General features: G+C 51.4%; 7 protein-coding genes across 7 annotated transcripts; 5 read left to right on the top strand and 2 right to left on the bottom strand.

The window, feature by feature from the left end:
- Positions 1–247: 247 nt before the first annotated feature.
- On the bottom strand, positions 248–2,517 carry BDV17DRAFT_124403 (MFS transporter). Its single transcript, XM_073754054.1, has 2 exons — positions 710–2,517; positions 248–649 (listed from the first exon to the last, which is right to left on the bottom strand). Exons 1-2 carry the CDS (start codon positions 2,126–2,128, stop codon positions 356–358), a joined length of 1,713 nt encoding a protein of 570 aa, XP_073614342.1. The 5' UTR covers positions 2,129–2,517; the 3' UTR covers positions 248–355.
- BDV17DRAFT_124402 (signal recognition particle receptor subunit alpha) lies at positions 2,518–5,057 on the bottom strand. Its single transcript, XM_073754053.1, has 3 exons — positions 4,742–5,057; positions 4,392–4,680; positions 2,518–4,340 (listed from the first exon to the last, which is right to left on the bottom strand). Exons 1-3 carry the CDS (start codon positions 4,961–4,963, stop codon positions 2,908–2,910), a joined length of 1,944 nt encoding a protein of 647 aa, XP_073614343.1. The 5' UTR covers positions 4,964–5,057; the 3' UTR covers positions 2,518–2,907.
- A 43-nt stretch (positions 5,058–5,100) lies between these two features.
- On the top strand, positions 5,101–6,878 carry BDV17DRAFT_124430 (protein transporter YIF1). Its single transcript, XM_073754055.1, has 3 exons — positions 5,101–5,519; positions 5,582–6,145; positions 6,198–6,878. The coding sequence occupies exons 1-3, from the start codon at positions 5,232–5,234 to the stop codon at positions 6,405–6,407; spliced, it is 1,062 nt and encodes a 353-aa protein (XP_073614344.1). The 5' UTR covers positions 5,101–5,231; the 3' UTR covers positions 6,408–6,878.
- A 713-nt stretch (positions 6,879–7,591) lies between these two features.
- BDV17DRAFT_266412 (60S ribosomal protein eL14) lies at positions 7,592–8,719 on the top strand. The gene is made up of 3 exons (XM_073758277.1): positions 7,592–7,897; positions 7,997–8,260; positions 8,367–8,719. Exons 1-3 carry the CDS (start codon positions 7,772–7,774, stop codon positions 8,424–8,426), a joined length of 450 nt encoding a protein of 149 aa, XP_073614345.1. The 5' UTR covers positions 7,592–7,771; the 3' UTR covers positions 8,427–8,719.
- Positions 8,720–8,850: 131 nt separating this feature from the next.
- On the top strand, positions 8,851–10,067 carry BDV17DRAFT_266414 (nascent polypeptide-associated complex subunit alpha). The gene is made up of 4 exons (XM_073758278.1): positions 8,851–8,928; positions 9,096–9,353; positions 9,454–9,512; positions 9,577–10,067. Exons 2-4 carry the CDS (start codon positions 9,123–9,125, stop codon positions 9,899–9,901), a joined length of 615 nt encoding a protein of 204 aa, XP_073614346.1. The 5' UTR covers positions 8,851–8,928; positions 9,096–9,122; the 3' UTR covers positions 9,902–10,067.
- A 188-nt stretch (positions 10,068–10,255) lies between these two features.
- Positions 10,256–11,674, top strand: BDV17DRAFT_266418 (F1F0 ATP synthase subunit d). Its single transcript, XM_073758279.1, has 4 exons — positions 10,256–10,321; positions 10,401–10,796; positions 10,866–10,952; positions 11,021–11,674. The coding sequence occupies exons 1-4, from the start codon at positions 10,313–10,315 to the stop codon at positions 11,048–11,050; spliced, it is 522 nt and encodes a 173-aa protein (XP_073614347.1). The 5' UTR covers positions 10,256–10,312; the 3' UTR covers positions 11,051–11,674.
- Positions 11,675–11,748: 74 nt separating this feature from the next.
- BDV17DRAFT_266422 (40S ribosomal protein eS28) lies at positions 11,749–12,827 on the top strand. The gene is made up of 3 exons (XM_073758280.1): positions 11,749–12,091; positions 12,287–12,370; positions 12,462–12,827. The coding sequence occupies exons 1-3, from the start codon at positions 11,770–11,772 to the stop codon at positions 12,521–12,523; spliced, it is 468 nt and encodes a 155-aa protein (XP_073614348.1). The 5' UTR covers positions 11,749–11,769; the 3' UTR covers positions 12,524–12,827.
- Positions 12,828–13,528: the final 701 nt, after the last annotated feature.

Below are 13,528 nucleotides of genomic sequence, written 5' to 3' on the forward strand. Positions count from 1 at the left end.
CTGCTTAGATGTGAATTTACCGATGCGATAATACCCGTCTGTCAATATTGTGCTATGCTATGCTATGCTATCATAAGACTCGCTGCGCTCACCTCCAGCTGCTAAGCTGCTATATACGCTCCAAGCACAGAGAACATTAGTAGTTACAAAAGAAGGAAAGGAAAAAAAAGAGAAAGATGAAACCGAGCCGAAGAGCCATCCATCTTGCCCCAGTCACGCCGGGCTCTATCTATGCTTGCTTGCTTCTTTTTGATCGAATATTATACAATAAATAGTAGTAATCGCGACAACACGTCTCGTAACTTCGTAAGTTGAGTTATTGAAATCAATAAGGAAACAAATGAAGTACAGTCCCTCATGACTCCTCCTCATCAGGCTTAACACTCCCCTCGTCGTCATCCCCACTACTATCCCACCCCTCAGCCTCAAGTTCCCGTCCCCGAATCCCGAAGCTAAGGAAGAATCCGACAAGCGAGACCGCGGCGAAGACGCCAAAGGTTAAGGTTTCACCCTTTGGCTGGACGCGCGAAGAGAGCGAGAAGAGACTTCCAGAGAGGAAGGGGCCTATGGCGCGGCCGGCGGCGGAAAGGGTCTGGGCTAGGCCGTTGAGCGCGCCGAGGACGGCGTGGTCGGGAGCGGAGTTTGTTATCTATTCAAGTTAGATTTCTCGTTATAATATTTGGATAAGTGAGAAGCGAGGGCTGCTTACCAGCAATAGTGCGCTAGTTAACCCGCCAACGGCAGCTACAGTCTTGACTAGCAGGACGAAACAGAGCTCGATGGCTAGGAAAGCTGTCTTGCCCGATATGCCCTTTTTGTTTTCGTCGTCGCCCTTGTACCCGATGAATGGCATGAGGATGAAGGAGACGACGAAGCCGAATAGGCCGGCGCGGTAGGACCACCGGTTGCCCATCTTGTTGCGCAACCGGCCGAAGATGCAGATTTGGAAAATGATGGTCACTACGCCGGAGAAACCCTGAGCGAGACCGATTTCGGAGGGGGTGAGCGCGCGTCCGATGGGTGGTGGTGCTTGGGAGAAGATGGGAAAGAGTGCGTTGAAGGCAATGTTGCAGAGGGCGAATATGGCGTAAGTGAGGAGGAGAAGAACGGTGTCTCGGTTGAGGAGTTCGCTACGGGATAGAGATTCATGGCCGTGATGGTTTGCGGACACTTCAGATGCGGAGTCGAGATCGCTGTCGTGCTCATCTGTGTGTTCGCGAATCAGTCGGTAGGGAAGATGGTCGCCTGGTCGTACGCTCCGAGGACGCTTCCCGAAGCTGGTAACCTCCCATATCCACGCGAAGAGGTCTCGGATTTTCCTGCCAAACTTGGGTAGCGTATCTGCGTCTTCTAGACTCTCTTCGAGGAAGATCGTGGAGATGATGAAGTCGACCACAAGAATCCCGGCGGATAGCAGATTCGGCGCAAGGTATGGGAACGGATTCGGCTCTGCCTTGTTGAATGGATTCTGCCGAATAACAAGCAGTCCACCAAGCAGAGGCCCGGTAATGCCGCCAATGCCATAGAGAACCGGTAGATAGGTGAAAGCCTTCGACTGATTGCTCTTGTCCGTGATTTCACCAAGGCAGGTAGACACCAAACCTTGGTTGCCATTAACAACACCCATCAACGCCTGCACCGCAATGGCCTGGTACAAGGTCTTGCAGAGCCCAAACGCAACGAAGCACACTGCCGTAAGGATCGTGCCCAGCAGTATAACCGGCCTCCGCCCTACGCGGTCCGATAACCAGCCCCAGAAATAGTTCGTGACAAGTTGCGCCACCGCGAATGCGGTCCCAATCATTCCCACGTACACACCAACCATATCAGGTTTTGCCTCGGGAAACGACGACGTCATATCGGGGAGGTAGGGGCTGATCGAGTTGAAGGCCGTCTGCTCGCAAAGCGCGATCATTGCCAACACGACCATCTGCTTCTTGGGCAAAGGAGACTCCGGTGCCGACTCGCTGTGATGATCATGCTGGTGCTGCCGCGAATCTTCGCCTGACGAGGCCGACTGGCCGGAGTTGGGTCTCCCGCGGGACTTTGGCGGGGGTGTGTCGAAGGTGTGGTAGTGGAGGGTTGATGAGCGACGCCTCGGGATTGGCTCCCGGTCCGGCGTCTTCATTATAGATCTGAATGTGTAAGAATATAAGCGGCTTATGCGTAAAATTCGATGGTTGCGACCTGGATTCTCAACTGTAGGCGTAAGGAAGAGCGCCGTTAATTTGCGGGGGCTGACCGATGTCAAGATAGGTCAAACGAGAGTGGGGTTACCAATGGGTGATTGCAAAGTGGCCGTCAGACCCTCATAGTCATATCGTCTTAAAGAGAGTTGTAGAGCGTTGCAAAGGGAATGATGGCCGGTAAAAGGGAGCGTGGGAGGAGCGGAGGCACGCGAGCTGGTTGGCGAACTCCTCTACAAAAATGAGGCTGCCGATGATGTAAGCACTCTAGAAGTTATCACGTGAACCGCCTCGCCGGGCTTGACGGCTTAAAAAAGACGGGCAAGAAAAAAGATAGATGAGAAAAAGTCACTGGGCTTTCGAGGCAAGGTTGCTGTAGCTTGGTGTGCAGTGAGGCTCAAGAGTGCATTGACTCAGGACAAAAGAACCCCGGATGATGTCATTGTTTCAAGCAAGTTCCGGTGTCAGGGGACTGAAGTAGTAATAAGAAGGTTGTATGAGATTTCTTTTTTTTTTTTTTTGACTCAAATTTGCGCGTTGAGCAGAACCCAGAGCAAGGATATTACAGCTATTGTTATAGCCAAAAGTTGAGTGGCTAAAGATGAGCAGCCTGGATATCATTCCTAGCTAATCACGGATCGCTTTGTTTGCAATTAACTAAGCATTGATCAAGATACAAAGACCCAACTTATTGGCCAAACAACCAATAAACTGCCATAGATCACTTCATCAGCAGATTAACAGCCCAAGGCACACTGAGCCCTCTCAGATCACCATAATGCTGGCCGACACCTAAGAAAACAATGGGGATGCCGGTCGCATGCACCATGTTAACCAGTGTCCCAACCATATCGCCGACTGTGTCGCACTTGCTGATAATGAACCCGTCCAGATTTCTTCCGGTACCAAATGCTGAGTCGAAGTTGCGAGCCTGCATCACACTGTCCGTGCCGACAAGAGCTTCGCCGACCATGAAGATCTTGTTCGGCTGCGCAAACTTGGCGAACTTTTCCAGCGAAGACATGAGACGTTGGTCATTGTGACGGCGGCCGGCGGTATCGATCAAAACAACGTCGAAGCCGTTGGCGCCGCCATATTCCACAGCATCTTTCGCTACATTTGCAGCGTCTTTGCCGTAGCCTTTCTCGTACAGCTCCACCTCGCCAACATTTTCACGAGAGCTGAGCTCTTTCAAGTTTCGCGCATGGACGCGAAGCTGCTCAACGGCTCCAGATCTGAATGTATCGCAAGCAGCGATCAGAACGCGGTAGTTATTCTGTAACAAGAAGTAACAGATTTTGCCGAGGTTTGTCGACTTGCCGACACCATTGACGCCGACAATCGAGATCACGTACGGCCTGAACGTAGTTTGTTTGTTCTTGCTCGTAACGGTGTTGATCTCGTGAAGCAGGTCGAGTGACGAAGTAGGAGTAAGGATTTTGCGGAGAGAAGATTCCATTGCCGACTTCAAAGCAGCATCGACGCTTTGAAAGTTGCCTGTCTTCTTTCCAACCAGCTCTTGCTTGACACCATCGCACAGACGGACAGCCGCCTCGCGCGCAACGTTCTTTTGCAGTAGATGATCCTCCATTGCCTTCAAAGGCTTCTCCAAATCGGCGTCTGTCAGAACTTTACCACCGACAATATTCCGTAGCAGACCACCGACGGCGCTGAATCCAGTACCAAGAAAGCCGGAAGGGGCTGATGTCTTGGCTTTCTCGTTGTCTGCATTTTCAAGGATCGAGTGAACTTCATCTCCCAAGTCTTTCAATACGAACTGGCCTTTGCCAGTCCGGCGGCCCCAAGAGGCTTGCTCCACAGCTTCCACTGCCGGTGCGGATGCATCTTCTTCCCCAGCAGGCGCGGAATAATCAAGGACTGTTCCATCGTCCTCATCCGCAAGCCCATCAGCGTCCCACACCCGTAACTTCTTTCCACTTTTGGGTGTCTTTGGTTTACGACCCTTCTCGTCGCCAGACGAGGCATTGGCGCTTGCGTTTGCAGCTTTGCGCGCGCGGCGCGAAACTCGTCCGCCGGGACCGGCTTTACCGGTGAGTATATGGTTTGCGGGCGAGGGTATTCTGGAGATATTTGGAGTTTGTGGCGGCGAACCTTCATCAGAGGTCGCCGCGCTGAGCGCAGCTTGAGGCTGCGCTTTTGAACCGTTAGCACGAGATTTCGGCAGTAAGCACATGGACAGCATACCTTTCAGGAGCCCAGGTAAGGGCGGGGGTGGTGGGCCGCCATTATCAGCAGAGACCAGCGGATCTTTTCTTGCTTCCGCATCGACTGCAGGCGCTTCGGAGACGAAGCCAGCGGTGGCGTTGTCCTCAAGTTCCCGTACTTGCTGGTCAAAGTACTTATCAAACTGATAGTCGACGATTCTAACACGCTCGCTCTTCAGCTGATTCTTGTAAAGATCGATGAAAATAGTCGAGATGTTGTCTAAAAGTTTATCGATCCAACCGAGATGTAGGAGTGACTGGTAGACGGCCTGCGGACGACAATATAAGCAATGCGCCGAGACCATGCGCTGCGCCATAGAGCGGACATACCACGAATATCAAGTTGAAGTCTTTCGACCTCCTCCACTTCAGAGTATATTTCTCTTTCTTAAAGATCGGGGAGACACTGTTCGTGGTGCTCTGGAGCTGAGCCTTCTCTTCGATGAAGACATCGTTGATCAAACTGTTGACGACATGGGAACCGACTGGTGCGTAGGACTTGGACCACAGGACCACCCCCGATGTACTCAGAATCTCAAACGCTTCGAGCATCGTGAAACAAAAACCGCTTTATATGTTGTCGTTGCGAGGTGAACTTGCGGAGTGGGGAATCTGTGCGGGCGGCGAAGATCAAGCAAGGTCAGCTTCGGCGGGCGAGAAATTAATGCCAGAGACCACTTCTCCGGACTCCTGTAGCCACGTATAAAACACCTTCCCACCGCCACCATTCTAGCTCTTGTACCACCTTGATCCGCGCTCTCAGTCTCGTCTGAGAGAAGTCAAGTTTCAGCCTTTTGATCGATTTTCCTAATCCGCCGTCATGTATCGCCAGTCTTTCGCGCCGCCTCCAGCTCACTCACCTCCGCTTCACCACCCGGTGCCTCAGCATGTCTCTACCGTACCCATGATGCGCTCTCCCCCTCCACCGACATCTCAGCAGTTACAGTCCTCGGCCTATGGCAACCCTTACCAACCGGCTCCAGCGCAGGGTGGCAGCGGGACCTATGCCCCTGGATTTGGGGGTTTCATCAATGACCCCACGGCGCAGATGGGGTTCCATATGGGCAAGACTGCGATGGCAGCTGGACAAGAATATATGGAGCAGAACGTGAGATATCTTCCAGGGTTGAGTCACTTCTCATTTCTTAAACTAATTGACGTCGGAATTAGTTCAACCGATACGTATCCATACCCGCCTTGAAGCACTACTTCAACGTCTCAAATTCCTACGTGATCAACAAGTTGGGTCTTGTGCTCTTCCCTTGGCGACACAAGCCCTGGTCTCGCCAGCAAACACGGCTTACGACTGCTGCGACTGGCCCGGATGGTCAGATATCGCAGCAACAGTACTCAACCCTGTTCCTGCCCCCGCGAGATGATCTCAATTCTCCCGACATGTACATCCCTGTGATGGCACTTGTCACATACATCCTTCTGTCGGCAATGTTGGCAGGGTTCCGCGGGAACTTCCATCCAGAGCTCCTTGGAGCCACTACGACAACGGCAATCGCAGTCATCGTGTTCGAGATCATCTGCCTGAAGCTAGCCATGTATATCCTCAGCATCAACAACGACTCCCAGTTGGTCGATCTGATGGCTTATTCCGGTTATAAGTTCGTCGGTATTATCATCACACTAGTTGCCTCCGAGATCTTGACGCCCGGAAAAGGCACAGGTAGCTGGGTTGGCTGGGTAGCATTCATCTACACCTTCGCAGCAAACGCTTTCTTCCTGGTAAGCTGGCCGTCCTTTGAGCGCATGAAACAAATACTAACTCGACTCAAAGCTCCGCTCCCTGAAATATGTCCTCCTCCCCGACTCAGCAGGCGACGTCCGCACCGGCTCAATGCACACCGTGGCTCGCTCCCAGCGCAACCGCCGCACCCAGTTCCTGTTCATCTACTCCTACGTCATCCAGTTCATCTTCATGTGGGTTCTGAGCCGTGAGGGTCCATCGGGCAGTGCCTCTGCCTTGGGCAACGGCGCTTCGTCATAGGCGTAGACGCTGCTCACCCCGGGCTTCACATAATGATATACACGGACTTGATGAAAAGCGATTCGAACCATATTGTAGAATTTCTTCGGCTGTTGGTGGTTGGCTTCTGTTTTGTATACGTTTAGATAAATATACTTTATATGCCTAGCATGGTTCTACTAGACCCTGTAGGCCCTGCGCATTGTGTAAATCTAGCTACATAGCTCACGCGACATATCCTGACCTATAAGCTCTCCATAGTACACCCAAGACAAAGTCGAGACTCTAGACAAGTTTTACGCTGTTACAACTGGTTCCATGGCGCTCGCGCTCAAAATACTACTAAATATTACTCGGTATCAGAAGCACACATGTCAACAGACTTCATTGTTTTGGTAAGCTATTTTCAGAAAAGCAATCCCTATTGAATTTCAAGTCAGTTGGCATTCAAAGAAGAGGACGATTGACAGAAATCAAGTGCAAAATGCAAAATGTTCCTCAGAGATCTTGGTGATAAGGTAAATATCATTGCCGTGGCATCAATTACTATCTAGGCATGATAGGTTGTAATCATTGGAACGGGGGAGGGCAGGGGGAAGAGTGCAAGCCGCGATGAACGTACCGTGATATGCTGGTATAAGACGTGGTTTTCTCCCGAAAAAGGTGTTTTGATGAAAATCTGCTTCAGGTCTTTGGCAAGTCAGCAACGGATGTCAACCATGCTGGATGAGTAGCAAAGTGAATTGGCAAATTATCAGAATATGTAAGAAATGAATATCATGCGTCAGTGCTGTATAGAAACTCCGGCGAGAGCTTCACAGACACTGGGTCAATCGCAAATTACCGCATCATGTGAGGGTGAGTGAAGGGTTTTTGGAGTTGGCATACCAGTTAGAATCAGGGGGCGAGGCGGCTGCTGAGGTTAGTACTTTGTTGGTATGTGGTATGCCTCGAATTGTAGAGCTACATCACACTCTGGAAGTTGCGCAGGCAGCTGAAAGCTCTTTTACAGAGAGCTGCAGAATGGTTTGGAGAAGAAAAACAAGCGACGATCAAGTTAAGTGGTGGTCCGGAAGAACTTGATGTTCCGATATCCGCCGCTAAGCCTCTCCAGGCGGCAGCCCTAGGCCACACGCACCGAAGGCTCTGTGGGCTGCTACTGGCTGGTAAGCGAGTCTGTGGGCAACACCGAAATTCGCGATTCCGGCAGGTCGAGTGTGAACTTGTGCGTTTTGGACGACTTCGACAACCCCGACTTTCGACAACAAATTTCCACCACCGTCTCCCCGGAACTGTCGACCGTGAGTCTCTATGCGCCCTGTCGCTGCCGTGGAATCTGTCAACTGAGAAGTGCCGTTTTTTTCACCTTACAGGAAGCCTTCGCCATGGCCGATATCGATGTCAAGCTCGCTCAATGGAAGCTCGTTGAAGTTGGCCGTGTGGTGCTGATCCGCCGCGGGCCCTTCATCGGCAAGCTGGCCACCATCGTCGAGATTGTCGACCACAAGCGTGTACGTCTTTGGGAACCCGGAAATGAAATATGCGTCGCGACCACGTGAAGGATGGTTTTAATGGAGAAATATGGTATTGACTTGAGCGCCGATGCATAGGTCCTGGTCGACGGTCCCTCCACCGAGGAGGAGAAGATTGTCCCCCGCCACGTCCTCCCTCTCTCCCACGCCACCCTCACCCACTTCGTTATCCCCAAGCTCCCCCGTGCCGCCGGTACCGGTCCCGTGAAGAAGCTCTGGGCTGCGAACGAGATTGACGGCAAGTGGGCTAAGAGCTCTATCGCCAAGAAGGCCGACACCAACAACCGACGGAAGAACCTGACCGACTTCGAGCGCTTCAAGGTCCTCCGCCTCCGAAAGCAGGTACGTTGGATATCGCATTTGATTGGGGAGAATGAGTTGTGCGCAGTTTGCGGTGGAAGCGCTAGGCTGATACATGACATCTGATGCTAATATACGATAAATACAGGCTCGCTTCGAGGTCCAGAAGACTCACGCTAAGATCAGGGCGGCTGCTCCTAAGGCATAGATGGTTAATGGCTCGGTGCATAGAGTGAAGGGGTATCTGGGACGGTTTCACATTGCTGAGGGTTTAATTTCAGCAAATTCGCTGTATGCATTATCATTGGCAGCACAAAAATGACTTAAGAATACTTGATATCCTGACACAAAGCATGTCCTCGTAATGTCATGTCATGACGTCCTGGCATCTACTGGATACTGGATTTCTCTACGCGGGCGATAAAAAAAACTCCGCCTAAACATATGGTTTTGATGCAGTCAATCCATCGACCAAAAATATTATTATCCTTGACAATCAAACTATTTTAACGTATTTGCGACCGTTTGTACTCTGTAGATTGTATGGTGTAATGATGGGTTGCGTCGGCTTCTCCATGCTTCCAGGGCGAGGGTCCGGAATCCAATCAGCTCGCTAACGATTTTCGGCATCACACAGCTCTGCGTCTTCCCAACCGTTCCAAGGCCAAAAACCCACCATCACCTACAACAGACCTCTTTCCTTCTCGCAGGTAGGTCAAATGAATTGTGCGGCTGCGAAAATGGATTTTTCAATTGGAGTTGGCAAAATTCCCGGCGGTTGTGGCATTTCGCGACCGAACCCGGACAATTGAAGACCCAAAATCGAGCATCACGCCGCCAAACGTCACGAATCGCTCGCTAACTGTTATTCCTGCAGCCCATCTAGGCTTACCTATCTCACACAATGGCTGATCCCCGTATCGAAGAGCTCCCTGATGACGAGGTCCCCAAGACCCAGGTTGAGGATGCCGGCGACTCTTCTGAGTCCGAGGCCGGTGAGGAGCCCACCATCCCCGGTGGTGCTGCTGTCACCATCCACTCTCGCAACGAGAAGAAGGCTCGCAAGGCCATTGGCAAGCTCGGCCTGAAGCACGTCCCTGGCATCACCCGTGTCACTCTCCGCCGCCCCAAGAACGTACGCATCAACTTCCCCGCACTCCGCTCGCAATGACTATCGATGCTCGATGAAGAGAACTCGTGCGATATCAGGAATTGGAAGCTAACATTACAGCCAGATCCTCTTCGTCGTCAACCAGCCCGACGTCTACAAGTCCCCCTCCAGCAACACCTGGATGTACGTGCCATGAACCTCGCGAGCTATGGAGGCCGAGATATCAGCGACTGACATATTGGAACAGCATCTTCGGTGAGGCCAAGATCGAGGACCTGAACTCTCAGGCTCAGGCTTCCGCTGCTCAGCAGCTCGCTGCTGCTGAGGCTGCTGGTGGTGACCACGCCGGCCACGACCACGGCGACGACAAGGGCAAGGGCAAGGCCCCCGAGACGGAAGCCAAGAAGGAAGAGGAGGAGGATGATGGCGAGGAGGTTGACGAGACTGGTCTTGAGCCCAAGGACATTGACCTTGTCATGGCACAGGCCAACGTTTCCCGCAAGAAGGCCGTCAAGGCTCTGCGGGAGAACGACAACGATATCGTCAACTCGATCATGGCTCTCAGCATATGAGCTAACCCCGCATAATGTATGCTGTCAGTAGCTGAATGCGTTAGCGCCTTTAGCCGATTGAACTCTGGGGTTTGAGATCAGGTTGATATCCCTCGGATATCCTCTCGGCTTGATAGTGTAAATCATTTAGTCTAAAAGCAAATCAACGAACAATAACTTTTGCTAACTTGGATTCCATTTCAAAATCCGTTTCCACACTTTATTTGGCCATTCAGTTCAGTGAAAAGTCGAATCAATTATCGCGTATCTGTTTCTTTATGGTCTTCGCGTTAACCCGGAAGACGGGAATATATGGTCACGTGATTTACATCCCCATTCCAAACCTTGCCGAATCGACCCTCATCCCGGAACAACCAGCTTTGCACGTCAAACGTCTCCTTCTACCATCCCCTCTCCACCCCACCGCTCAAAATGGCTGCCGTACGTTGCCTATGGACTCTTGCATTCAGTTCCGCTGATTGCAGGCTCGAATTGGACTCGCTAACCGCCTGGCTTACAGCGTAGCGCCGCTCTCAAGATCGACTGGGTCAAGACGACCAGCTCCCTCGGCCTCCGCGGCCAGACCGCTGCCTCCCTTCAGGCTTTCAAGAAGCGTAACGACGAAGCCCGCCGCAAGGTCCAGCTACTCTCCGAGCAGCCCCAGACCGTCGACTTCGCCCGCTACCGCAGCATCCTGAAGAACCAGGCTATCGTCGACGAGATCGAGAACCACTTCAAGAACTTCAAGCCCGCTACCTACGATGTTTCCCGCCAGCTGAAGGCCATCGATGCCTTCGAGGCCCAGGCTGTCCAGAGCGCTGAGCAGACCAAGGGCAAGGTCGAGGCCGAGCTCCGCAACCTCGAGAAGACCCTTGAGAACATCGAGACTGCTCGTCCCTTCGATGAGCTCACTGTTGTATGTTATCCTTATACGAGGCGCTTTGGTTGGAAATTTGAGCTTGGTTTGTTGACTTTTACACTTTAGGACGAGGTCGCTGCTGCTCAGCCCGAGATCGACGAGAAGACCGCCGCCCTTGTCTCCAAGGGCCGATGGATGCCCGCCGGATACAAGGTTAGTCTCGACAAGTGGATTGCTTATACTTTGTCTTCTTATTCGCTGTTTACTAACACCTTCTGCAGGAGCGCTTCGGCGACATGTCTGTTGTTTAAACTGGCATCCCTTGTATCATTTATTTACCCTTATCCCTCAACCAATGTCATCACACGACAAGCGTTTTCTTCCAGTTACGCGTATTTAGCTCTCTACCTGGCAGTGTGATCCGGTTGACGGGTTGTGTATAGAACCTGTTCAATTTAGAGTCATTTTGAAGATCTGCTCGTACTGTAAACATATCCTAGTCTATGAGCATCCAAATCGATGTGGGCGAAGTTGTCGATAACTTGCAACTGTCTGACGGATCGGGCTACTATTCCTCTTAAGATGTAAGTAATCAATGGACACAACTGTTCTCAGAACCTCTCTACATCATTCGTGGCACAGCTTGATACCTGCTTCTGTCGAGAAGTTAAGGTAGTTCTGGTTCAAGACTCACCCCCATCACTGGTTGTCGGTATCCTGCTTTCGATTGAGCACTGGGCCATGTAATGTTGACGGAATCCTCCTTGATAATATGGTGATCTTTTTTTACTCGTACCACTTCCTATATCATGAAAAAAAATTAAAAATCATTGACAGATCTAGATCAGTCTATACTTAAAAGATGTCCATGAGTATAGCAGGCCTGGATAAATGGAAAGAGAAAGTGCTATTAGGTCGTATAGCGGGAGAGCAAGTATCCCGGGCAGAAGAAAATAACAGCAAGTCTCAAGAACCAGAATCCAGTTTCATCAATGCCAGTCGCTGAATACTTGACTTTCTGCAGATATAGATGCTGCGGAAGGCCATCTCCGTCCGCGGCATATATTCTTGCCTCAGGCACTCAAAATCCACCCTCCTGATAGGCCAAAACTTTCCCGAGGGTTCCGCCCCTCAAACCCTGCCCCGACGCACTAAAAATCAATTTTGCACATTCGACGCCGGCCGTAGCGGGAATCAACGACCATCCGATCGCATCCTCACCTCGTCACCCGCCTCCCTCGTTCAATTTCAGCAGTCAAATCCAGCTCTCCCGGATTTCCTACCTGTCAAAATGGATGCTTCCAAGACTCCCACTAAACTGGTGAAGGTGACCCGTGTCCTTGGCCGTACCGGTATGCAATTTCAACTTGAACTCCGAGCACTCGCGATATATACAATGGATGGAAGATGGAACCCAGGGCTGGCTGGTGCTCTCTGATGGATGAATAATGGATCTATGCTCGTCTTCATGGGGCGCCGCTGGGCTGGGGGCTATCGGTTGTGTGTGATATTATATGGATGGAGGCTGATGGATTTCTTGATAACAGGTTCTCGCGGTGGTGTCACCCAGGTGCGCGTCGAGTTCATGGATGACCAGACCCGTTCTATCATCCGTAACGTCAAGGGACCCGGTACGTCTACAATTTGAAAACCGCGACTCGCCAACGAGGGACAACACGAGTATCAAAAGGAACAAGGCATACTAACACAGACCCTCTCCAGTCCGCGTCGACGACATCCTCTGCCTGCTCGAATCCGAACGTGAGGCCCGCCGTCTCCGGTAAACGCAATGAACGTGACAACGACGATGTGTGGGGGCAAACATTAAAAAAGGGAAGAACGAAGGACGATTTCGGGTTGTGGTTCGAATTTACGGATACGGATACCAATGGGAATTGCGGCGCCATGAATTGCTATAATCATGAATTCATGAAGGTCGACAATATGGAGCCATTCGGACTCGGACTTTTACTTTCTGTTTGCTAGAGATCCAGGAATACACGGGACAGAATCGCATCCTGATTTTCTTCCTTCATACCTTTCTATTTCTTCTAACTTTGAGGGCAAGCATTGCGCTGGCATCGGGATAAGGGCGGGTTGCAGTATGGGCCAACCGCTGGCTTAGAGTATTTGGGCAGGGACATGGCTGGATCTTCATCGTCTCGCGCTACCTGGGATTGGTGGGGGGGTGTCTTCAACACTTTGCATGACCATCGACATGGCTCGGTTTGTTCAGTTCCCGGGTGACGTTCTAGACCTATTCTCACCCGCAACCGTTGAGCACCGATGGCCCATCGCTCCAGCTCTTTCGACTTAAGACCTTCAGTCCCTCAACTTGCCCAGTGGATGCTCATCATTGAAGCCCTTGCGCCCATGTCAACCTTGGTATGTACCAGCAGCGTCGTTGGCCACTGTAGCACGACCCAACAATCAGTAAACTTCGCTTCTGCTCGGGCAGTGTAGACATTATTCGCAGCTAGCCATTCACTCGGACGATTTCAACAAATTGCCCACATGGACCAGGCCTAGGCTTGTCTGCGCTCCAAACTGGGTCCACCTTTATCGGAAGGAACTTCGAAGACAGGGCCACCTTATCCCGCCGGTTCATGTAGGAGTAAAGATTCAGCGGCAGGAGACAATTTTGTCATCATTGATAACTCAGCAGACGTAAGGTCATAAGGTGCCGAGCTAAAAGCGTATAAGAAATACAGCATAGTCCAGAAAGATTGATCCAGTGAAGATCAAACAGCAAGATGGTCAGCAGCCCTAATTTATATATATGAGCGTCA

Source organism: Aspergillus undulatus (assembly GCF_047715775.1).
Source record: "Aspergillus undulatus strain CBS 261.88 unplaced genomic scaffold BDV17scaffold_33, whole genome shotgun sequence".
Classification (NCBI taxonomy): domain Eukaryota; kingdom Fungi; phylum Ascomycota; class Eurotiomycetes; order Eurotiales; family Aspergillaceae; genus Aspergillus; species Aspergillus undulatus.